This window comes from Malus sylvestris, chromosome 5, assembly GCF_916048215.2.
Source record: "Malus sylvestris chromosome 5, drMalSylv7.2, whole genome shotgun sequence".
NCBI lineage: Eukaryota > Viridiplantae > Streptophyta > Magnoliopsida > Rosales > Rosaceae > Malus > Malus sylvestris.
In genome coordinates, this window is record NC_062264.1 from 31,175,298 (window position 1) to 31,201,731 (window position 26,434).

General features: G+C 36.5%; 5 protein-coding genes across 5 annotated transcripts; 3 read left to right on the top strand and 2 right to left on the bottom strand.

The window, feature by feature from the left end:
* Window positions 1-1,029: 1,029 nt before the first annotated feature.
* Window positions 1,030-1,914, top strand: LOC126624054 (60S acidic ribosomal protein P1-like). The gene has a single exon (XM_050293049.1). It carries the CDS (start codon window positions 1,325-1,327, stop codon window positions 1,661-1,663), a length of 339 nt encoding a protein of 112 aa, XP_050149006.1. The 5' UTR covers window positions 1,030-1,324; the 3' UTR covers window positions 1,664-1,914.
* Window positions 1,915-3,184: 1,270 nt separating this feature from the next.
* Window positions 3,185-4,471, bottom strand: LOC126624476 (F-box protein SKIP22-like). Its single transcript, XM_050293538.1, has one exon. It carries the CDS (start codon window positions 4,248-4,250, stop codon window positions 3,225-3,227), a length of 1,026 nt encoding a protein of 341 aa, XP_050149495.1. The 5' UTR covers window positions 4,251-4,471; the 3' UTR covers window positions 3,185-3,224.
* A 2,878-nt stretch (window positions 4,472-7,349) lies between these two features.
* Window positions 7,350-9,988, top strand: LOC126624119 (subtilisin-like protease SBT1.2). Its single transcript, XM_050293138.1, has one exon. It carries the CDS (start codon window positions 7,432-7,434, stop codon window positions 9,736-9,738), a length of 2,307 nt encoding a protein of 768 aa, XP_050149095.1. The 5' UTR covers window positions 7,350-7,431; the 3' UTR covers window positions 9,739-9,988.
* Window positions 9,989-10,173: 185 nt separating this feature from the next.
* Window positions 10,174-11,572, bottom strand: LOC126624120 (photosystem II reaction center PSB28 protein, chloroplastic-like). The gene is made up of 2 exons (XM_050293139.1): window positions 11,298-11,572; window positions 10,174-10,885 (listed from the first exon to the last, which is right to left on the bottom strand). Exons 1-2 carry the CDS (start codon window positions 11,368-11,370, stop codon window positions 10,416-10,418), a joined length of 543 nt encoding a protein of 180 aa, XP_050149096.1. The 5' UTR covers window positions 11,371-11,572; the 3' UTR covers window positions 10,174-10,415.
* Window positions 11,573-17,435: 5,863 nt separating this feature from the next.
* Window positions 17,436-21,140, top strand: LOC126624249 (bifunctional TH2 protein, mitochondrial-like). Its single transcript, XM_050293273.1, has 6 exons — window positions 17,436-17,824; window positions 17,932-18,040; window positions 18,759-19,058; window positions 19,135-19,555; window positions 19,681-19,944; window positions 20,154-21,140. The coding sequence occupies exons 1-6, from the start codon at window positions 17,640-17,642 to the stop codon at window positions 20,564-20,566; spliced, it is 1,692 nt and encodes a 563-aa protein (XP_050149230.1). The 5' UTR covers window positions 17,436-17,639; the 3' UTR covers window positions 20,567-21,140.
* Window positions 21,141-26,434: the final 5,294 nt, after the last annotated feature.

A 26,434-nucleotide genomic window follows, 5' to 3' on the forward strand; every position in this document is an offset into this window, starting at 1 on the left:
AATCCAGTCTCCATCTTTGAACAAACGTAGAAGATCAAACATGTTTTAGCTTTTGTAAATTGGTTTTATTATAAGGATATTTAGATCTGTTCAAACTGATTTTTTGCTATATTTGAAAGATATCATAAAAATTGATATTTTTTTAAAGTAGAGACTAAATTTTGGCTATACGATAAAAACACATTTTATTCGCACACGTATATGTAAAGAAGGTAGCCGGGTTTGGGATTTGTTAGCTTCTTATGGATATGCGGTATGTGCTTATTAGTAGTCTACGGACCTAGTATTTGGGTGGTCGAGATTTGGCTTTTTAACTTAGTTCACCGACTATCTTTTATTTCCTTAAATAAAATTTGGTAAAGAAGGGAGAGCAGGGGTTTCTGGTGGAATGATCCCTTCCTTCGGAGTTTCGGATCAATGCCCCGAACACAAAGAGCTATCCTCCTCTATCAAAAATAGATAATATTTGACTGGTTGAAACAGCATAAACAAAAACGTAAACCAAATCTTTAAACCAAATTTTTTGACTAGGGAGACCAATTCTTTAAATCAAATTTACAAACCAAATGATACAAATTTTTTGAGGCATATCCAGGACTTTGATAAAAAAAATTAAAGAACATTGGAGGCTTATTGGTTTTTAATTAGTGTGATTCGAGCAGTGTTAATGGTATGTATCAAGATGGGTTGTGATGCAGTGGATATTGAGTCTAATTCTCAGGTGATAATTAGTATGATTAATGGGGGTATGCTATAGATGCTACTTTGGAGTGTTTTATCCATGATATTGGTCACTTGGCGTCTCAATTAGGAGGGGTGAGGTTTGTGTTTGCCAAGCGGAATGAAAATACCGCTGCTCATGCTGTAGCCTCATATGTTGCTTCACATGGAGATATTTTCCATTGAGATACTCTTGTTTTGAAGTTTTTATTTAATATTCTTGCTGAAGACGGTTCTATTAGAATTTAATCAAAGTTATCCCTTGACAAAAAATAAAAAAACAGACAAACAAACAAACAAACTTGTTCGGTGACTAACAGATTCCACAAATAATGGGTATTCCTACAGACTTGGTAACAAATAACGAAGTCCCATAAGAAAAGGACAACAACTTATTCAACAATTAATAACCAGCAAAGTAAAAAACGGCAATCTTTAACAATGTTTACCAATAAAAAATAAAAAAAAAATCCCTAAACCTTCAAAGCTTTGATCTCCATCTATAAATACATGCATTTGCAGTTCAATAGAGATTTAGCGTGACAACCCTAGAAGAGACCCCTCAATCTCAGATATCTCTTCTCCCTCATTTCAGTACAAACCGATGTCGGCTTCAGAGCTTGCTTGCAGTTACGCCATTCTAATCCTCCATGACGAAGGCATCCCAGTCACTGCTGAGAAGATTACAACATTAGCAAAAGCTGCCAATGTCTCTGTTGAGTCTTACTGGCCTGGCTTGTTCGCCAAGCTTGCTGAGAAGAGAGACATTGACGATCTTATCCTGAATGTTGGCGTTGGTGGCGGCACTAGTGCAGTAGCCGCTGCTGCCCCAGGTGTCGGCGCGGCTGCCGCCCCAGCTGCTGCTGCTCCTCCACCAGAGGAGAAGAAGGAAGAACCCAAGGAAGAAAGTGATGACGAGGGACTTTTCAATTTGTTCGATTAGGAGCTCCATTCAAACATGACATATACTAATTAGTCCATCTTTGCTGGTTTTTAGTACTTTGAGATTAGGTACCTTATCAATATTGTAGAAGGGCTTTGTTTATTTATTTTTGGCTTATGATATGTAGATTCCAGGTTTGATGTTGAGCATCAAATTTTAAAGATCTTTTGTTTGGAGAAAGGCTCCCGTGTAACAAGTTTATATATGCTGGAAAACTAATAACAATTTTAAATTTAGAGTTTGATATTTAATTCAATTTTTATTAAATGAATGGAAATTAATTAGAGGAAATCAGTTTTCTTTCAAAGGGCTTTATGGAACGAGTTTATGTTGGAAAATTAATTTACAAGGCATATTGATTCATTCATGCAAAGGCATGACAATGCCTATATAAAGGACTTAATAATAGAGTTTGTTTTCATACTTAGAAATTAGAATATCTACTGAGAGGGTTCTAAGCACAATTTGGTTCCGTCGTACTTTGTGGATCAGAGTACTACTTTTGTAAAGTGAAAGACGTTGTTTCTTCTGCGAGACATTTGCCAAAGCAAATGTGGAGGCACCGGTGAGTGGCAATCTTGTTTGAAGGACATAATATCAAATACTAGACTCAATCTCAAGTTTCAGGTGTTCCTAACGCATCCTCATGATTTAGTAATTAACCATACTCTAACCAAATTAATAATGATTTATTTAATATTTTAGTCCCAACATTTAGAGATTATACTGTAACGACTTTGTATTGGAGATAATATTGGACTCGAATATTCTCTTAAAGTTCCCAAATGAGTCCTCAAAATTGGTGGTTAAGGACTCCCATTGAAGATGCTCTTAGTACCTATCATTGTGCTCTTTATTTTATTTTTCTTTATTTTATTTTTTAGTCTATTTATGACTGACCCAAAAGAACACTACCCCCAAAACGTAAACATGTGTTTCGAATTCAAAGCGGCAGAGTTCTTCAGAAATTGAACCATCCATATAAGATTTTTAGGGTTTCTGGAGTCTAGATTCAAACGAGAAAACACAAGTTTCGCCAAAACGAGAAAAGAAAATGTCAATATCTGAGAAGCAGATGAGCAACACAAGATTAAGAATAGGAAAACAATAAACACACATTTCCATTATTATTTTTGTTTGATTTATTCAATCTGATTATCAAAAATGTAAAAAAAATTGCGTGAAAAGCTAAAGAAAATCATCTCCACTACAAATAATTACGAGTTATGCTAAAAAAAAAAAAACAGAAACAAAATAGAAACCAATTATTACACACAAATAGTAACTTCTAACGTAAGGCTTACATTACATATCTTTTCTAACACTACTGCAACACCAAGGTTCCATACAATTAAAAATTAGATTAGGATTTTCTTCCTTCCTCTTTCTATTTCCTTTCATTTTCTCCTTTCACATTCTCTATTTTGTCTTTCTCTTTCTATAAAAAAATTAATATAAGATGTTAACGTAACTTAACCGTAACCGTTCAAATAAGAGGGGAGGAAAGGAAAGAGAAAAAAAAAGAATGGAGATAATCCTACTCCTTAAAAATTAGTAAGCACTAAGCAGATGACCTTTGGTTTCGTTTAGCTGATCGGTACTGCATGCACCTGAACGGTGACGGTGCTACCTGCCTTTGTTTCTCCAGCTGCTTCCATTTAGCCTTACTCTTCCAAATTCTAACAAATAATAATTTCCATTCAACAATCACCTCTCCTCGTTGTCCTAATCTTCTTTTCGCTGGACTCTCAACCCCCCTCTCAATCTCCTCATAATACTTATCCCTCCATAATAACTCATCAATAACATCATTAACCATATTTTTCATCCCCTTACAAACGCATGCTAGTTTGACAATGTCAACACCAGGCAGTGACTCCAAAACCTTCATTTTGAGCTCCGATGGAAGACCCATAATCCCCGTTGGAGACGCTGAACCCGGCTTTTGCCCAAACTCAATCGGAAAAGGCAATACAATCGGAAAACCAGGATTTCTGCCTAGCTCAATCTGAAAAGGCAGTACAATCTCATCCTTGACAATCTTCCAAAACCCGATGAGCAAATTTTCCACAGACCGATACAAACCCCTCCCTTGAAGACCCACATTCTTGTTTTCCCAAAAAAATTCAACCGCGCTACCAAACCTTTCCTCATGCAAACATAGATGGCGTTGGGGCCGGTAAGTGGCAGACCGGTGGCCGATCAAACACCCGTAAACATTGAAATAACCCCCCCTACTCTGAAACCTCAGCGCTATCCCTCTTACTGCTTGGATCACGTAAGAATTGTTAATACTTTCTCTTTTAATATCATGCAAAATATGAGGCAAAGTATAAGGCACCCACATCGTCCGATGATCCAGCGCTGGCCATTTGTTCAAGAGATGAAATCGATCACTCGACTGCGTTCCTGAAATCGGATCGAATACAACAAAACCGGCCTCTAAGAGCATCGCATGGACTGCAATAACCAAGCGTTCTCGATTGCTTCGATCATCTGCAAACTCCTCCGTTAGTACACTCCTCAACCTCAAGTAAAAGAGCTCGAAGTCGGAGTACTTGTTAGCCACCGGCTCACTAATTTCCATACTTTCTCAATCAGAAAACTTTGGGGTTCTAGAATTCAAATCCGTAGTAGATCCTTCGAAAATAAGGGTTTTTATTTTACGAGGATGGAACTGATAAAAACAACCCTAAAAACAATTCTTTTTTTATATGACACATGCACGTTGAGCAAATTTTATCGCATATTAGTTTTGGCGGTCATACCAAAGAAACCAGTTTGGGCTTTGTATTTATTTCTTGTGAAAATGAGCATTTTTTTTTTTTTTTTTTTTTTTTGTAAAAATGAGCATTTTTTTTGTTTGTAAAAAATGAGCTTTGGAACTCTTTATTTTAACTTTACGTGTATGTAGGGGGCTCTATTTCTTATGTCATGATTCATAATGCTGTGGATACGCGTGTAGCGTATTCTCTCAATTGATAACGCTAATTTAAAATCCTTTTTGTACCACTTTCGCCGGTTATCTCTTCAATGGTAGAAACTTCGGTCTTGGTTATGTGTTGTAGTCAATAACAGCAATTTGCAAGGAATAAGTTTTACCCGCATGCTCTGCAACGTTCTGTTTAATATGGTTATATCATATGTAAGTTTTTCTCCAAACGCTATAAATTTTTTTTATTGAAACGCCACATGACAATGAATCAGTTTCATATAAGTCCTTCTCACAATGAAGACATCATCATCTTAGTGGCAGCATTAGTGCCCCTTAGGACCAAGGTCGGCCCTGAGAATGTGGGACCCTAGGCGAGCCTTCGTAATGGGGCATTAGAGTTCTTTGACCCCCACTCCTTTGTACATTAATATGTATAAAAATGAATTTGCTAAATACATGAAAAAGTCTATATCAAAGATCATTAAAAATTAATATCAAAAGAAAAAAGATATACAAACATTACTTAAATATTACACGTCTCGCGTTTTTAAACGCAAATGTACTAATTAAGTTTACATAATCTAATTTTTCAACCAATTCCTTTTCAATTGATAAAATAGTTAACCCATTCAATCTTTCTTGTGACATAGTTGATCGAAGATAAGATTTGATGAACTCTAATTTTGAAAATCTTCCTTTTGCAGTGGCAACTATAACTGGTATGATTAACAAAATTTTATAAGCAACCCATGTATTCAGGAAACTACCATCAATTTGTCTTAGATATTTCAACACTTTCATTGCTTGATTTATTTCCTTCGATAAAGTTTCTCTCAAAAATTTTAGCTGTAGAAAAAAAGTATTTCCCATCATTATCAAAATCCTTACCATGTGAAGACCGAGAGAGAAGAGCGATAGTTTTTATGAAAAAAGAGAGTGAAAGCGAGTGGGGTTGTATCGAGAAAAAAGAACTGGCATATTGAATTTTGAATTTTAATAGATATGAAGAAGTAAAACTATAGTTAAGGAGTAAAACTATAGTTACCTATGAGTGACGGGAAAAAAAAGTAAAATTGTTTTTGTGGAAAGTAATAGTATTGCCTGTGATTTTATTTTTTTTGAAACTTTTATTGAATTTAAATTGTAAAATTTATATACATATATATTAAAAAAAATAGAGGTCCTTCCGGAGTAGGAGCCCTAGGCGGACGCCTATTTCGACTACCCTTAGGGTTGGCCGTGCTTAGGACTTATTATGAGATTATTGCACTTTTGAAGGAGAAGTACTTATATGAAACGAGTTCACACAGCCACGTACCTAGCATCCCCTATCCAATAATGCATGCAATGTGCAAGTTTTTTTTTTCACATGACAATGTATTATTGGATCAAGATGCCATGTGATGGCGAACACATTCTATATAAATTGCTCTCTTTTAGAAGAACAGTAGTGACTCTTTTGTATTCTTTTGTGTCATAGATCTTTCTGAATTTCGGACGTGTGGAAATCACTCATTGGATATGCTATGACAGATCTACTATGGTTCTTCCCCACCCCACCCCCGACACTTCCTCCATTTAGGATTTGTCACATCTCGCTAAAATGATAAATTTTATGAGTTTGAAAAACCACATTAATATGGATGGTTAAGAAACCAATGAGTTAGATTTACTGATTTGATCAGTGTTGTAGAGAAAGGATTGATGACGAGGGAGGAGAGAGGTTGGCGGTGAGACTTAATGGGAGCGGGCCGGTGGAGTAGACGGAGAAGCCATGCCCGATCTGCCATGGCATAGGAAAGGAGAAAAATAATAGGTGTTGACATACACAAGTGGTTATGGTTTCAAAGAGAGAGATTGGTGTTTGGCTAGCAAGAGTTTGGGAGATAATTTAAATTGGCAATGTTATGATTTAAGGGCTTTAATGAAAAATTTTCCACATAAAATTGTTTTAACGAAAAGCACTTAATGAATTTTTATTAATAATAAGAATAAAAACAAGGAAGCACTAGCACAATCGTAAACATATTGAATTTTGTGATAGTGACAATATCGTAATTAAATTGAAGTTTGGCGCGCTAGCAGTATCATAAATAAGTTGATTTTTTATGGCACCGGCAAGTGTTTCTCCATAAAATCGGCAATTGTAATTTTTGAACTTTCGAACCCAGGACAAAGGGACATGTTTTTCACACAGCCGCTTGGCTCCAAAGGAACAATGAGTATATTATTATTGTTACATACATTACCACATCCAACTCGATCTTTGGTAATACATTCATATTTTCGAATTGTTTTACTGTGATGCTCGAGTTTATAATCTAATGGTACTTCTCTTTCCAATATCCCAAGTTCAAATTTCCGCCTTTGTTCAAACTAGTAGCAATGCACAAGCTGCATGTGGGGACGGAGCCAGGGAGACCAAATGTAGAGGATAGAGAGCGTGTTGGTAAATGCAGAGCAGCATGAAGGGAGATCAGCATTAAATGACCAACTTCTATATTCTATGAAATCCAAACGCCAAATTGAGAAACAAAGATTCACAGAATTGTTTTACCATTACTGCCTTCCATGGTAATAAATGAAATAAATCTTGAACCATTACATCCCGTGAAAAGCTTTTAGCTCTTCAGTCTTCACTCTTCACTCTTGACCACTACTATGGATCCTCGTGATGCAGAGCTCTTATATTTCACGAGTTTCGTATTTCAACTCAGAGATCTCTCTTTTTTTATGAAAGCTCCCCCAAACTCCTTCAAATACCCCCTCAGTTCTTCCACCAAATCATGCACATTCAGCAGCCTACGCTCCATTGTGTTCTAAACCTTCAACAATGGAACTCGTAACACTCAAAACCCGTCTTTTCATTTCCATTCTCTTCTTTGTCTTGGTTTCGGTTTGTGCAAACACTCTCCAGACTTACATTGTTCAGCTCAACCCTCAGGGTGTGACCAGCTCTTCTTTTGCTTCTAAGCCGAGTTGGCATCTCTCGTTTCTTGAACAAACAATGGCTTCCGAAGAAGATGCTTCTTCGCGACTTCTTTACTCTTACCATTCTGCCATGGAAGGGTTTGCCGCTCAGCTATCTGAGTCGGAGCTCGAGTCCTTGAAAATGCTGCCCGATGTCATTGCAATTAGGCCTGACCATAGGCTCCAAATTCACACTACTTATTCTTACAAATTCTTGGGACTCGGCCTCAGTGCTTCGAGGGAAGGTGCTTGGTACAAATCTGCCTTTGGTAGAGGCACAATCATTGGGGTGCTCGATACTGGAGTTTGGCCCGAGAGTCCGAGCTTCAATGATCGTGGAATGCCAGCAGTTCCCAAGAAATGGCGAGGGATTTGCCAAGAAGGGCAGAACTTCAATTCTTCAAATTGCAACCGGAAACTCATTGGTGCTAGGTTTTTCACTAAAGGCCATCGTGTAGCTACTTACACACCAGATGGTGGTCGTGAGTATGTGTCACCGCGTGATTCCCACGGGCATGGAACTCACACATCATCAACAGCAGGGGGCGCTACTGTCCCAATGGCAAGTATTTTCGGCACTGCAGCTGGTGTGGCTCGAGGAATGGCTCCCGGAGCACATATAGCGGTGTACAAAGTGTGCTGGCTCAATGGATGTTATAGCTCTGATATCCTTGCAGCGATGGATGTTGCAATTAGAGATGGAGTAGACATTCTCTCCCTCTCTCTAGGTGGCTTCCCCATTCCACTTTACGATGACAGCATTGCAATTGGCAGTTTTCGAGCAGTGGAGCATGGAATTTCAGTTGTGTGCGCAGCAGGCAACAATGGTCCCATCCAAAGCTCAGTTGCCAATGAAGCTCCTTGGATCACTACCATTGGTGCAAGTACACTAGACCGAAGATTTCCAGGAATAGTTCAAATGGGGAACGGAAAATACCTCTATGGAGAATCTTTGTACCCCGGAAACCACCTTAAGAGAGCAGGGAAAGAGCTTGAACTGGTTTACGTGACAAGTGAGAATAGTGGAAGTGAATATTGCTTCAAAGGGTCTCTTCCACGAGCAAAAGTCCGTGGAAAAATTGTGGTTTGTGACCGAGGTATCAATGGAAGAGCGGAGAAAGGTGAAGTGGTGAAGGAAGCTGGGGGTGCTGCAATGATCTTGGCAAACACAGTGATAAACCAAGAGGAAAACTCAGTTGATGTCCATGTCTTGCCTGCAACTCTTATTGGCTTCAAAGAATCAGTTCACTTGAAAGCTTACATAAACTCTACAAGGAGACCGACAGCTAGAATTGTATTCGGAGGTACAGTTATAGGAAAATCCAGAGCACCAGCAGTAGCTCAGTTCTCTGCTAGAGGACCGAGTTATTCTAACCCTTCAATCCTCAAACCGGATGTGATTGCTCCCGGGGTCAACATAATTGCTGCTTGGCCTCAAAACTTAGGCCCCACCGGCCTTCCAGAAGATTCTAGAAGAGTGAATTTTACTGTCATGTCGGGGACTTCAATGGCCTGTCCACATGGCAGTGGCATCGCGGCTCTGATACGCTCAGCTCATCCCAAATGGAGCCCTGCAGCCATTAAATCTGCCGTTATGACAACTGCTGAAGTAGTTGACCATGCAGGAAAACCGATAATGGATGGAGACAAACCAGCTGGTGTTTTTGCAATTGGTGCCGGACATGTCAACCCTGAAAGAGCCATTGATCCAGGGTTGATTTATGACATCAGGCCGGAGGATTATGTCACGCATTTATGCACTCTTGGATACACAAAATCAGAAATTCTTACCATCACTCACAGGAATGTCAGCTGCCGTGAAGTTTTGAAGATGAACAGGGGTTTCAGCCTCAATTACCCCTCCATTTCAGTAATTTTCAAACATGGTACAAGAAGTAAAATGATCAAAAGACGAGTAACAAACGTGGGGAGTCCTAATTCCATTTACAAGGTGGAAGTAATGGCACCTAAGGAAGTAAAAGTGAGAGTTAAACCCCAAAGGTTAATCTTCACACACATCAATCAGAGTTTGAGTTATAAGGTATGGTTTATATCAAGGAAGAGAACAGAAAAAGGGAAGATGAGCTTTGCACAAGGGCAGCTGACATGGGTGAATTCTAACAATAGCTTCAATCGGGTTAAAAGCCCCTTCTCGGTGACTTGGAAGTAAAAGGGCTGATAACAATCACGACACGAGAGTGGTCGTGGTAGTTCTACTCTAGAAATCAAAAAATCCATTGTTATTGACTCATTGGATTCACATTTATAACCATTCGAGGGCGAATACCTTATCCTAGCTTTTCGAGGGAGAAAATTTTAGATGTAAACTGTCTTTTTATCATCTGATAAAGGCAGATGTTTTTTATTGTATTAACTTTGGTCTCTTATGGTGTTGGGAATATTGAATTTACATATATTAATCTCAGTATCTAGTATAAGAATCCCTGTCTTCTATCATCTATCATCAAGTGAGCAGATGTTATAATATTTTGAATTCAAATATGAAATCCGAGGGAGACATAGAAACAAACTTACATGGTTTATCAATGCCTTAACAAGTCGTCTGCATTCTGCAACTACAAGATAAATGGTCGAACACATAGGCTGAATCGTTTAATTTGTCACCTTCATCGTATCATTTCTTCAAATTGCAAGAGAGTAGTTAAAAGAAGGCTTTGAAACATAAGCTTTCTCACCTCTATAACTCAAATACAGAATACTGACATAATTCTCAATAAGAGCAGAAAAATTGGTTGAATCGGAAGGACGATGCTGTACTTGCATTAAAATACATGTGTGGACTAATAAGATATTCGAGGAAGACAGCAGATAAGGATATACATCGCCTCATTTTTTGATGAAACTCAAGCCATTGTCATTTGAGTAGCGTTCCATGAATCTCATGAATCTGTCCCAATCTCTTGGAGTCCGCATTATATACTTTGCTTCAATCCCTGCAGGCTTTCCGTTGACAAATTTGGCGTTAACATCAACTGACGAAAGGACCCCTTCTTCATCAATCATGTAAAATCCAGTGATGTCACCAAACTCACCAGAGGAGTCAAACACAGAAGGTTGCTCAAACCTGAAAATAGCCACGCCATTTGTACCGTCTTTTGATTTGGTTAGCCTCACATCTGGTATTGTCTGTTCATCGGTTCCTTGGATGAACTGAATTTTCGGTTTGACCATCATTGTAACAGACCTAGACACTTGAGTACACCGTCTTAATGGCGCCCATTGGGGACGAGACACGCGCAAAGACTGCCCTTTGAATGTGGATTCTGCACTTCTATGAACACCCCAACATAACAAGCCTACACAATCAGAACATAAATCATCATTTGCCAATTGCTAGTACCATGGCTATGCTTACAAGTCACAATCCATCACCTGGTCATATCAATAATTATCATTAAGTACTAATTAGTTAAATTGATTGGTTCAGCAACATATAGATATAGTTACTTATAAAACCCAATTAACAAATTTAGTGTTTTAATTGATAGGCATCATGAGAAAATGATATCCAATCAAATCAACTTGGAAACTGCTAAAACTGACACAAAGTTTGAAACTTTAACAAAACCCAAGGAACAATTTCACCCCATTTGACCCTTCGCCTATAATTTCCCAAGAGCACAACACATAAACGTTAATGTACTGAGTTAAATTATGACCCCCAAGAAAATAAAAACAAAAACCAAAGTAAAAAGCCAAAAGAGCTACCTGAATGGAGGCGTGGTTGCTGCAGACACTGTGAGACTGGAGAGGAGAATGCAAGCGACTGCAGGGTTGCCATTACACAAGCAGAAAGAGAGAGTGTGTGTGTGAGTGTTAAAGAGGAGAAAGGACTCAGGAGTTGTGGTTTGGGGATAGAGTGGTGAGCAACAAGGACATAGAGTGGCGTGTAACAAGCATAGCCATTCACTCTGAGTACATTCTTAGCTTTTCAAAGGATTGGTCATTGGTGGATGTACTGTGGAGAGAGAGAGAGAGAGAGAGAGAGAGAGAGAGGGAGAGATTAGCACCTTCAAGTTTTCAACTTGCTAGATTGAGTAGATTCTGGTATGTTGTGACTTTGCATCAGGGTCCATGAATACGTGGCAAATCACTGCAATTGGACACGTCGCCTGCTATTCTCCTTTCGAGAAATTTTTAATTGTGACAGAAACACAAGTAGTACACAACGTGTTTTAATAGGAGCGGTAGGAAATTTTATTTTTTAAGTTATTAACTTTTTAGCATACATGTCTCACAATTTGTATAATAACATGTGGTGTACCATCTCATATACCGGTTACACTTAAAAATATCTCTCTATGCTTTGGATTCAAGCCCAACGAGGGTTCACTCAAGTAAGGTCAAAAAGCCCAATATTGCTAGTCTTATACAATCCATCTCAATTAATTCGGCCCTAATGACAATTTTTAAATGCAAATTAAAAGCACACAATTAAGTTGTACGTCTGAATAAAAGTGGTTAGATTTTATTAGGTTATATAATTTAACAATTCTGTTAGAAAAAACCTTTAAACTCTAGAGTATATACCGTTAACCAAACCGAGCATATTACCAATGATTTTTTTCAAATTGTAACGAACTAAATAAGATGATTTTAGTTCAGTTCAGATAATCGAGCTTTTCAATTTGGATTGATGTTTGAGTTTTTATGATACAGTTTCTCATAACTTTGTTTTAGTTTTATGTAGATCGACGTCATAACAAATAAAACAAAAAAAAAAACATCTCAAATCTCAACAAGACAGTGATATGTGTGAGTGAGTAAGAAAATAAAGTATGTATTAAACTTTTGTTTTGGATCAGATTGGTACAAAATATGAAAGCAAATATAATGTGATTCATGCCGGACTTTTATGTGTTTTTCTATAATTTAAAATTAGCCAAACACAAATAACCACGATAAAAATAAAAATAAAAGAAAAAACATAGCAATCATCGTGTTCCTGCCGCACTGTTGAGAATGATTTTCTACATTAATAAGATAATGGACTTTGCATGAGCTTATAAATAAATTGAGCTACTTTATATTGTCAATTGATTTTATGTTAGAACTTAACTTCTTCGTGGTTCAAAGCATGCTATTCTTTCGGTCTTATTTTTAGCTACACCCCCTGAAACTTCATTTTGATCTCACTCTGCCTCATGTAACTCAAAAGTCATCACTTTACTCCCTGAAACTCAAAATTTGTTCCACTTTAAATTGTAAACTCTCTCTTCCCCCCGAAATTTATAGGTGGCCTCTGAAAACATATGTGGGAGTCAACACCCAATAAGGTTGGCACATGTGCAATAATTTTGATTATAAATCTCTATTATATGTTAACATTCAACAACTAGAGAATATTAAGTTTAAAAGAAATTGAAGAGATGAAAAAAAAACAAAAATAAAAAATTGATAAGCATGACGCACCCAAATCAAACCCATATAAGAAATTAACAGATCTAAGGTATTGTGGAGCAAATTTTGAGTTTTATAAAGACGACTTTCAAGTTTTGGGGGCAAAATGGAATCAATTTAAGTTCCAGGGGAAAAATGGAGTGAACTTTGAGTTTCATAGAGTAAAGTGATAACTTTTGAGTTACAGAGAGCAAAGTGAAATTAAAATCGAGTTCCAAGAAGCATGGAAATAAGCCATTGTTTCGATATGTCCTACACATGATTTACTGGGCTCGAATTTACCTTTTTAAGTTGGACTTTCGAAAAGTTGCGCTAGCTCTAGCTTAAGGATATTGAATGACTGAGCCCTCGAAAAGTTGTGTTGGTTATAGTCCTGAATGATAATAACGTGGTTATTTTCCTCTTTTTCCACTAAGAGATCAATGAACTCCCCAAGAAAAACACAATATCCAGTAGTAGAACAACGAATTATAGGACACTTAGCCCAATCCGAGTCACAATAACCAACCAAGTTCAAATTATTGTTTGATGGAAAAAAGCAAACCTTGGCCTGGAGTGGCCTTGAGATATCAAACAACTTGGAGAGCGACATCCATGTGAGGTAACCGCGGCTCATGCATAAATTGACTAAGAACATGTCCTGAATATGTGATGTTCGTACGAGTGATAGTAAGGTAAATTAATCGGCCTACTAAATGCCGGCAATTGTGCTGGATCCTTGAGCAACTCATCTTTGTCGGAAAGTTTGGTTTCCTAATTCCTATATTAGGAATTCCACTGACCTTGTACCCAAGAAACCGTGGTCCTTGGGTATCTCATGTGCATATTTCTTTCGCGAAATGTTGATACCTTGTTTTTTTGAGCGTGAGACTTCATTTCCTTAAAAAAACTTCAAATTTCCCAAATCTTTAATGCGAAATGTTGAAATTGTAATGGCGGCCATGGCAAGTAAGTAGGAGAGGTCGGGGAGGATATATGGATTTGTTGATTTGTTGCTAGGTCTCTCTCTTTTTTTTTTTTTTTTTCTTAACATTTTTATTTTTTTTTCTTTATTTTGTTTTACTTCAAATTATAGAAAAATGAAAAAATTTCAGCAGTGTAAAATTGACACATGGCATTTAAAAAATGGTATGATAGACAGATGTTGTGGAATATTTTATACATACAAGAACTCGTATTGTTGTAGCATACTTTTTAACTTCGTAACTGACGTGTAAATGTTACCTCAGTTAATAATTTTATTTCATTAAATATTTGGTTAAACATATTACGTATCAGATTATATGGTATTAAGATGGGATAGAAATATATGATAAACTAACTCAAATGAATGAATACTATATCAAATAAAATCGTGAGTAACAAATTTCTATAGCTTGAACGCCGTCCCGTAAAAATGAAGATTTAGCTAAAGCATCAACTTAAAGTCCACAAATCAACCATCATATTACTATCGTTAGCTTAATGATTGAAATCCCATCTAATTAGTGTTGAGTTTTATATAATTTTGGGATAAATGCGATATCATATCATCCTATATTATATCATCACCCAAATCATGATTTACATGCCTTGCCACTTGTTAAATAGTTAATAAACGATTCATATATTTTGACAAAAAAAAAAAGATGAATCATATATTCTGACAAAAAGAAAAAGAAGATGAATCATATATTTTGACAAACAAAAATAAGATGAATCATATTTATAGCTAGCTTAATCATGATATATTGTGTGTCGTCTACGACTCTTGTTTCCAATCTCCCACGACTTTTGAATACTTTAGTTTCTGCAATAATTGAAAACAAAGGAAACTGAAAACGAAAGGACGTGTGTGTGTGTGTGTGTGTGTGTGGGGGTTTTCAACATGTAAATTGTGTAACATCCCACATCGTCTAGGAGAGTGATCCTTAAATGTATATTTTCATCCCTACCTAGCACGAGATCTTTTGGAAGCTCACTGACTTCGGGTTCTGTAGGAACTCCGAAGTTAAGCGAGAAGGAGGTCAGAGCACTCCTAAGATGGTTGACCCACTTGGAAGTTGCTCGTGAATTTCTAAAAACAAAACCATGAGGGAATGGTAAGCCCAAAACGGACAATATCGTGCTACGGTGGTGGAACATGCCCGGAAAGTGGTCCGTCCCGGGCGGGGATGTGACAAATTGAGTCACGTTAATTTATATGTTTGTTGAACAACTTGAACATGTACAGTGATAAAAGAATGTTCAGTTCCGTACCAAATGGAGTGAACAATTTGGAATTCATATATTTGCAGCGTCAACAAAATGCAGAATACTAGAAGAATATGGGAAGGACCTCCAGAAAGGCCTAAACGTGTTTAACACATTGCCTTTTTTTCCAAAATGATAGGCCAATTTTAAGCCAGGTCCCGACAACATTATATTATTCATGTCATTATGCACCGTATACTCGTGTAGCAAGTTAGCAACTACTTCCTTTTTCGTTTTTTGTTTTGTTTTTTAAGGCTTAAACATTGCTGATGCCCTCATGAATTCAAACTTTAGTTTCATTTCACTCCTAAAACCTAAAATATTAAATATGTCACTTAATCCCTCAATCGTCTAACTTCATGTCTCAATTTGGTCCATTTTTTTCCAAAAAAATATGTTAAAAAGTCTTTTGATGTGACACAGGTGGGGTACAAACTATGAAAAAGGATATTGGAAAGGGTCGTGGAAGGAATGATGGAAAAATTAAGGGCGGATTATGTGTTTACTAACAATAGAATGAATGACAAAGTATGTGAGTTTTATTTGTTTTTGATACGCAATACTTAAAAAATAAGGTATGATAACTGAGGGCGGTAGTTTATTCATACTCATTCATTTTTATCCTCACTTCTTCTCATATCAAAGGGATTACTTTATCCCTAAAGAGATCATGTAGCTTGAAAATGAAAATAAGGTTTTCAAAAATTCCTTCAATGTACGGGTTTTAGTTTTCATTTTGAAGACCGTTCAATAGACATTTCTTACATATTCCTTCCACCATTCTATATCAATACAAACTAAAAATTAAAAACCAAAGTTACCAAACAAAGTAAGTTAATGACATTTTCATTTCTCACAACCATGACCATATATAGCCGATTGATTCTTCCAAAGTCAAATACCAACCAAATGATCGAGTCCGTCGGTACTAAGTCATAGAGTTCCCCCAACTGTGGAAATTTAATGAAAAGATCAATTTTGATTTGTTCATCATTGTGATCATGAACCATAACTTAGTAATAGTAATAGGGTCTCTCTCGGTCTCTCTAAATTAGTTGAGTCCATTGCCTTTTTGGACTAGTCAAAGTCAGATGGCAACGAGGAATACCGCGTATAGCTAGCAAAAGCATGTATACTGATTTTGCTTTTGGGAGACGAAATCTCGGCGCAACGAGCAAAAAGGAACCCGAGCGACGGTGCACTGAACCACATTAAAAGCAAAATCCACCAACATTATAACTATAAGGGAGTGTTTTTGCTCACCACCATTTAGTATGGTGTATGCTCATCATCCTATTTATCACCGTTAGATGAGTTTGAATTTCGAGATTCGTGTAGTAGACAGGCACAAATCTCAAAATTCAAACTCATCTAATGATGATAAATAAGGTGGTGAGCATACACCACACTAAATGGTGGTGAGCAAAAATGCACTCATAACTATAATATGCAATTGAGTTGAAAGAAAAATATAAAGTATGCAGTTGGATTTGTTGTTAGATTGTCACCCCAACTTATGATCATGGAGAGCACTACTTCCTATACAAGTTGCAGCCTTGTAGAGTATAAATAGTCATATACAGTAACTTTAGGCTGCTTACGAAAACCTTCACTATGACTGGTTATACAAAATCGGTAAATTATCTAGGGCTATAATTTTTTTTCTCTAGTATATACTGAAGCAGTACCTTTCTTTTAAGTTGTGACGAGATAATTGGTAAAGTTATCGTCTGCATATGAAAAATTAAGGGCAACACTAGTTAAATTAAATCATTTGTTGATGACACATCCGTTACCAGACGAAATAAATGAAATATTACATGTATCATAACTTGTGATCCAACATAAGGGAAGAAAAATAAATCAGTACGACAGTCTGTTCACGTAGTTGGTAAGGCACCCTCGAAAAAGTATAACATTTTATGTATTTTGGTATCATCCAATGTGAGAATTATTCTAGTTAAGCAGTCATGTTAAAGTTTTTCTCAAAACTTAGAAGTGTGACTTTTGTAAGGGATAACGACAAAAAGATGTTAGAAGGGGTGAAAAATGTAACTAGGTGGGTGGGAAAAAGGATCATGACGCAAGGGATGAAGCCAAGAGGGTGCATGTTTGTTGCTAAGTTGACCCGGCGGCTAGGACTCTGCCCCTGCATAGCTTATGTCCCCCGCAATATTGGACTGACGATGGACCCTATAAATATTACCAATATATCCACATAGACAATCAAACTTCAACGATCGGACAACAAGAACTCCAAAAATCCACCAAACCACTTTCTCTTCTTTTCTCCCTCCGTCTCTCTCCTTCATCGTCTCTATTAATATTATTTGTTGCTCAGTCCAAATCGTACGTAGATCGTCTTAGAAATATTGATCCCCTAACTCTCTGTTGCCCTCGCTATTGCCGTTGGAGATTATGGCCGTGGACGAAGGAATAAGCCTAGCACGGCGGTTGTGGGCAAAGTTCAGAAAAGAATACTCCGTTTTCGCTTTGTACAGTCCTTTCTTTGTGCGGTTGGCCTCTTCTACTCTCCACTCTCCGACCACCTTCCGCCATTTCATCTCTCAAGACCTCCATTTTCTCAAAGCCTTCGCTCTCGCGTATGTCGGATATTCGATCAACCTCGATCATCCTCCTCCGTAATCTCTTTACACACATAGAAATATACATGCAGTGAATAATTGGTTTTTTGTTTTCTGTTTGTCAGGTATGAATTGGCGGAGGATTGTGCAGATGATGACGACGACAAAAATGGCATACGCGATTTGAGGAAACGTATAATCCGCAGGCTTCAAACGCACGACACTTTTGTCCAAGTAAATATTCAAAGATTCCTTTCCCTTTTGTTTTTCTTTTGTCCAAGTAAATAATCCAGATAGTTTTCTTAAAATCTGTTTGGATTCCGAGAAAACTGTCCTGATGACGGATATTATGGAAAAAAATTGGGATGGATTATTAATTAAGACTCTGTTTTGTTTCCGTAATTAGTGGACAATTAGTCTATTCAGCCTTAGCTCACCATATCGATTTTGATTTTTCATCAAATAGTTATCACACTGGTTGATTACTTGATTCCAGAAATGGAAAAAAAAAAGAATAATAAAAGGAAGACTTATTTTTAATATTATCCTGCAAATTATGGCTGCATGATCATGATGTTCATCATTATATATTATCAGCTTAATCAATGGGAATAAATCAAGAGGGATAACTAATAGTAATATTGCCTCCTTGCATTAATCAATCAAGAGGGATCACTCGAGTGCATGGGGTGCACACTCCTATCCAACTAGCCTAACCCACGACTGCATCATATGCATGTTAACAATCTCCATAGCATCATTTAATTTTCTGTGTATAATTGTATCTTGGCACCAGCATAACAAAAATTCAAAGGAAATTCACTTTGCTTACTGCAATGACTGACTTCTTTGAATTAACTTCAACTTGTATTCATGTTAGTAGCGGTGTGACAGACACGCGTGCTAATTCAGGTTTCAGTACTTTAAAGTCTGAAATGAACATAATATGCAGGAATGTGGATTTGAGCTCGCGGATGAAGGCGCTTCTAACGGCATTGCAACGAACAAATACACAGATTTCTTGCTTGCAACAGCATCGGGGAAAATTGAGGGAGAAAGATCGGCTCCCGGTAAAATTGCAACCCCTTTTGAAAAGACCAAAGTTGCTGCTTACACACTTGCTGCTCTGGCTCCTTGTATCAGACTCTATGCCTTCATTAGTACTGAGATTCAGGGATTTCTAAGTTCTGATGATTATGAATCTCACATATACAAAACGTGGATAGACACCTATTCGTCTCAAATTCTCGAGGTTCATCTTATTAAAATCAAATATGTTTCTCATACCCTTTTGTTTTAAGTTTTTAATGACCAAACTTTTATTTCAGGAAACAGCTTTGCAAAATGAAGACATGCTAGACAGACTTAGCATTTGCTTGACTAGTGAGGAGCTTGAAATTATAGAGAATCTCTATCACCAAGCAATGAAACTTCTAGTAGATATTGTTGTTAATCAACCAATTTCTGATCAGCAATCTGTAGTCCCTCTATCTCGGATGTATGAGTTCGACGAATGCCATCTGACGATACTATGTGATTTTGATTTGGCATGCACTGCATTTGACTCTGCTGCCATACTGGCTGAGATTGCACTCATAACAGCACCAAAGGCTGATATTGATGGATCTGATCAAACGCAACTCGCTCGAATGTCTTCCGCAGACTTGAGGAGCACTTGGGATGTCCTATCCACCCAATATACTGAAGAATTTGAACAATCTGTCGAAAGCATTTTGGCCAGTAATAAAGGTTTGGTCTTAACTAATTATTTGGACTGCATTTTGATTTTACTCTCATCGTGAAATTTCAGTGTTCGTATATTATTTTTTGAAAAATAGCATGAAGTTAAACATTGTGTTCCTTAAATTTTGCAGTGGAAGAATTTGATTATGAAAGTCTATGTAATGCGCTTGAACAACTTGCGGCGTTTGAGAGAAAGGCAAACGAAAGGGTGGTTGAGTCCGGAGTACTGAAGGGTTTGGATGTAGAGGATATAAAAAGGGCTGGCCAGAGTCTCATTCAGGATGGTTGCAGAAGCTTCTTTCAAAAGGTTGTGAAAAATGAAAATCTGAAAGCTGATGTTCATGTACTTTCATACTGCTGGTGCAATGATCTAATTGTATCAGCTTTTTCTTCAGGTATGTTATTTGGAATACATTATATATTTCAAGTGTTTTTGGAATGTGCACATGTGGGTTAGGCACTGTTTGCCAGGGCAGTGTGTCCGCCTGCCCTTACACCCAAGTTTAAGCTCCCTTCAACTTAAATTCGAGTAATTTAGAATAGAATATCGTCTTGTCCAAAAAGTGTGTTAGGATTTACTAAATGTCTAAATTTTATTGTACAGGAGATCTGAATGTCTTGAATGTACATTCCAATGAGCTAGTCTATGAAGAATCTGTTACGACCGGCGAAATTGTGAAGAAGATGGAGTCTCCCATGGAAAAACTTCAAGCCTTCAACGACATCCTAATCGACCGAAAGAGTGAAGGCAAGCACTTGACAGTTTACATTGGAGGCTCAGTGGGTGACTTGCTTTGCCTTCTTGAGGCAGATATAGGTATTGTGATTGGATCAAGTTCATCCTTGAGGAGACTAGGTGATCACTTTGGTGTTTCCTTTGTCCCATTGTTTTCTGGCTTGGTGAAGAGGCAGAGAGAACTTGCTGAAGATTGTTCCTCTAATTGGAAACCAATGTCTGGAATTCTTTATACAGTGTCTAGTTGGGCTGAAATACAGGCTTTTATTTTAGGTACATAAGCACCTCTCTTAAAAAAAAATTAGGTGTAACCGGAGATATATCTCATTTTCTGTCTCTCTCATTCTCACATTTCACACATCACGTGGCGAGTGAGATAGAAAGAAGAAAATACATACAGGGTTACATTTAAGACCCTCCCTCTTACTCTTATTCGTAGTTTTAGAACAAACCCAAAGGGAAGTTCATAATATATAGTAGACTATACCTATATATGTAGACAGTATTGGTGGCTAAGTTTTAGTTGAGTGCCACAGCCAGCCCCTTTTTATCTTTAGGGACTTGTCAAAAGTAAAAGAATGACATCTTAATTCTTCTATTTACCTGTGTTCTCCTTTAGCTTTTCTTTAGATTCTTATCCTTCAGGTTCAACTAAGTTGGTGTTGAGAAAGATTTCAGTGGCAACTTACTGGTAGGAGAAAGAAAAGAGAGGATGTAATGTTGATTTGTTTGTCTATAAAATTTGTATATCATATTGATGCATTCTTTTTTAACCCTTGTATTATCGGGTCATTGCTTCGGATAAAACCTTGGAGAAACGTTTTGGAAATATATATGAATTTAGTTTGATATGAATTCAATTTTATAACCTTTTGTTTTGGGTCATAACTTCTGATAAAATCTCAGTGAAGTGGTTACCAAATATCACTGGCACTAAAATTTTTTGATATTTTTTCTTCATTTATAATAACAAAATCTCAAATTTAATTTTCATGAATGACGAGTTAACATTGGATACCTAATACGGTTAATCTAACAATTTCAAAATTGTCTTGTAAGTTGTAACCTTTTGGTTGTTTTATGGGTGTTGAATCCAATTTAAGTATGCACCTTGGGTATGGGTTGCCTTATGTGAAGGGGCTTGTCACTGGTGTAAAATGATCTTTCTATAGGAATTGAAGTTTCTTTTCTGTTGGGCCTTAAATAAATGGAAATCTGGTGTCCGCTGGGGAACATCTCAACCTTATATTTTGTCTTTTTGCATCAACAGTAATCAGTATTAGGAGGCATAATATATAGATGATGTTAACAACTTTCTTATTTAAACGTTCTTATTTTATTTTTTTAATTATTTTAATTAATTTTTCAATATTATTTAACGATCAAAATCATATAATTTCTAAGCATGTCTCTAAATTTCAACTTTACAAAAATTAACCAACTTAAAAATTATTTAACCAGTCGACTAAGTCAAAATTGCAGTCTTTTAAGTCTAAATGAGAAGATTGTTAACCTGCGTAAGTAGAAGCAAACAAAAGAATAAATGTGGGGGCACTATATGCACCCATTTATATTAATTAAACTCATGGGGAAATTTCAACACCTTTAATTAGCCAAACTAGTTGGAAGAGTTCAGCATTGACTCCCAGAGGAGAGAAGTTTCCATCACGACTGAATACCCAAACATAGGGATGCCCACTATTATAATTATAATTGCCTCACCCGACTAATAGCGAATTTTGCAAGTTTTACAAAACCAAATTCAATAATTAGTAGTTACGAAAACGAGTAGAAGTCATGCAACTAAGACCCTAGGCTTCCTAGGAATTAATTTCAGGTATCCACACCTCTTTTACCTTTTATCCACACTTTTTTATTTTCGATCATAGAATCGAAGGAATTAAAAATGATCAAATAACAGAAATTAATAAAGAATGTGTTCAAAGTCAAACTGTGGCTTCCTGTATTGCAGTGAGGAGCCAATCAGCATTCTAATTTATATAGTATACATATGTAGTGTGGATATCCATGTTGATGCTTGGAAATAACAAGACAGTTCCACTTGTGGAAACATCAACGCTGGTGAGCTCACGTAATAGGATTCTGAAACTTATAGCCCGCTTAATACCTCGTTACGAAAGATGCACCTGTAATGAATGTGAAGTTGTTTCCAGCATATTTGGAAACGCATTTTGGCACGAAAACTTAAGTCCAACCGTGCACCAGCGGTTGAACAAGGAAAGCTCAACAAGGCTCCTATGGCAGCATTTCCCCACCTCAGAAAGATATGCAAATCTGGTTAAGTTTTATAGTAGACAGCAATGGTGGCAACTCCTACTTGATCCACCCAGAAAGAATGGCACTCCCAACACTATATATATATATCGCGCGTTCGGTCTCTCCTTGTGATTCCTCAAACATCTTTTCTTGCTCATAAATACATGAAGTTGCACCAGCCAGGGTTTAGACATGAAAGGGTAGTTGTGGTGGGTTTCGGGCATTCAGATTTGTTGATTGGAGAAGAGTATTGCAAGAAGGTCTTTGCTCACATTTTATCTCATATACGATTAGCTGAGGAAAAGAATAATACTGCGGTAAAGAGGCCTTGGATTCTGACGCAGATCATTATCAATATGAAGGATTTGGAGAATTTGGATCTACGTTTTCTCCTTTTAGTATGATCTTCTGCTGGCCTATGTATCCCCTTTTTTGTTGGTCCGATTATTTCTACTATAACTAACATTGGCTAGTTTATAGTTGTTTCCATCAAATTATAAGTTAAGTAAAAATTACTTTTTTCCTAAACAACCTTTATGTGATGGGTTTGGTAGAAATTCACAAAACCATTTAACTTTCTTTGTTGGTCTAACATCTAAAATTTGAACGCTGAAAAAAAGGAAATAAAAAGAAAGGGTATGGATGCTATTTAATTTTAACGTTAGTAATGTAATGCAATCATGTCGAAGTATAATATCCTACATTTGTAGTGTAACTTAACTTACAAGCAAAGGTCAACCATGTTATAGTAATATCAACGTCCTTCAGTCTAATTAAATATAATTAAATATAATGTTAGTGCCACTTAGTACTGAAGTCTAGTGGTATTTCTCTTCACTTGTTAGTGAGAGATCTTAGGTTAATTCGATTCTCGCCAAAGGCGAATTTGAACCACATTATAGCTAGCCCATTATGAGGCTAAGCTCATCCCGTCCTCTTTAGTGTATATAATATCGTTTGTTCAAAAAGAAAATATAATGTTAGTATTTTTATGTAACCTAGGGGTGTAAATTTGAAGGACTATAGTATAACCTTATTTTTCTTGTAATTCACCATTGAATGTTATGTTGTAACATTGTTATATATTAATGTAGGGAGCCCATAAGTGAATTATGATGTTTTGTAATTTCATGAAGTCCTTTTATATTTAATAAGATGTCCAAGGTGTTATAATCAATATTGGTAGTGTAATGCAATCACGTCTAAGTATAATAACGTAATTACCAACCTTGTTATAGTAATAATAACGTTTAGTGTTATTTATTTAACCTTTCCATAATAAAATTGTACTTAATATCAACGTTCAAATTAAATAGTACCGATATTATTTTTTTTATTAATTAAAGAGTACCGTGAATTTCCTTTATCGTTATTGAATTTTTCTAAGCTTGAAACCTAAACAAACCAATTATATATACCAAAGCCCTACGGCAAAAAACACTGGTTCTCGGGATCAAGATAGCTCTTGTAGAATTTGCAAAATCCATTGAAACCGTGTGTTGCTTACCGTTTTTGTCAAAGATGCAATTATTTAGTTTTCACAAGAACTTTTGCATACCTTACTACATGTTAAATGTTAATGCCTCATCCGAATGGCTTATACTATTTTCCTTATTGCACATTCAAAAAGATTTAGCATATACTTGAGGTTTAGTTTTCGTTTCCTTCTCCCTAATTTCGCTTCTAAAAACATTAAAAAAAATTAGAAATAAACTATATAGGGATGATAATATATGTACTGTCATGTTGTTTCTCGAACCCCTTGTTCGTGTTCACCTCTAAACTTAATCAAAATATTGCTTCCCCCTGAATCAATAACCATGATTGAAACAATGAATCACAAATAGTACAAAAATGAACAAGATAAGGAGTGCAGTGCACAGACGAGAAAACTGGCACACTGGGTTTGTATTATTGGTACGCACCATGCACTCACTATGTATTTCACTTCAGATTAGTGTACCAAATGTGGGTCCCAAAACATCGTGGACCCCAACTCATACATGTGGGACATGTGCAGCCACAAGCACCATGAAAAGATTTTGGGGTGCCTCGGCAAACCCACGTGAAATACCGTAGCCATCCATACCTTCTTCCCATGGGTTCCTTCCGTTTTGCAGATGAGAAGTTTTAGCAGCAGATCCACGGATCAAGTAATCCACCCAATAATTCTCTTAATCCACCCAGAAAATAAACTCTTTTTTTTCTCTCCAATAATGGGGTTGAGGGACTTCCCAAGGAAGCTGCTGTTTCACGTGGCCTTCCTATCTGTTCTAATTGCAGAAATGGTACCTAATATTGTGAATTAATTAAAAAAAGTGCCACTACTATACATGATACATTGACTATTTTAAATGGACTGCCTTGCATGTGTGCATGTGTACATGTGAAAATTTGCAGTATAACAACAAAGAAGAGGGAAAAGGAAAAAAAGAGAAGGAAAAAATATTTTAATCTGAGAGAAATGGTAGTTGGTGAGGTTCAGACCACCATTGATAACTTTCTTCCATTTCCTCCTGTTCGCTCCTCCCTTTTTCTACTTTTTTTTTTCTTTTATAACATGCGGAACTCCCTTTTGAGTCCTTCGAAAAGGAAAAAAAAAAACCGAAAGAGCTAACTTTTTAATGCAGACTAGCAAAGGTCATACACGAAGAGAAATATTCTTTTTGCTTTTTTATGAGAGTAGTGATTTGTTTTTAACGGGTTCGAAGGTAAGGAGACGAGAGAGAGAGAGAGAGAGAGTAGAGGGACAAAAATGTTGAAGAGGGGGAGGTGGGAGGAAAAATAGAGATTATCTGGCTGTGAGTAGAGAAAAAACCAAGAAATTGTTGTGTGTGATTCACCGTATTGCCTGTAATTAACTTTTAGTTTGGTTATCTTCTTTAATTTTGTTGATATTGTTAGAATAGTTTTTTCAAACTTCTTGAGTTGACAAACAGAGTTCTATTAAATAGTAGAGATATGCACAAATTAAATCGATCATAAACTTGTAATCATATATAGAACTTAGGGGCACTAAGCAATACCTTAAGCCGTATACAAATCATAGTTTAGAGTCCTTTATTGTGTGTTTAGCGTCCATCCAATTATATATATTTTTTTTTAATTTCTAAGTTGGTGTATATTTCCCGCCCGCAAGGGTGCAGTAGGTAATAGGAAGAGTTCCCTAGTTAATTATCATTTAATTAGCCAGGTATGGCTGATATAAATTTGTATTATTAAACAAGAGCAGAGTAGTTTTTGTCTTTGATTAATTGTTTATTTCACCTTGTAACATGGCATGATTCCCTCGTTCAATCATGAGGAATAAATGGCATGTTCATTTGAGTTATTGACTCTAATTTAACCATATATATAAACTATTAACTACATATATAATGGGTATGAATTGGCTGTGATTTTATATTATTTCAACTTTTAGACATACAGCACTGAACAAAGGTTCATATATTCCTGTAAATTTCTTATTTCTCATCATTTTTTGTGCTGCATAAAACATGTTTATTAAGGTTAGAAATTATTTTAACTTGTAGTGAGCAGTGACTAAGATGATTAGGGTTTGATGTTGGCAAATACACACGCTTTAATCGATATTTTCTTTTTCTTTTGATTATTCAATGATGGATCCACTTTGAGCATCATTTTCTGTATCTTTGTCATACTTAGAAGTTACTCTTTAAAAGCTGAAGAAGGGAAGGAAACCCTAAGATCGATGAAACCCAAATCATTCGAAGCATATGTAGCTTTGGGTTCCACATCATTTGTGTATGCCTTAAGATAAAGTGGCTTTTAGTTACTTTTGTTGCTCTGTTCCAAACCTATGTATTAGGTATAACTGTTTTAATTATTGCTTTTTGACATAAACATATGTG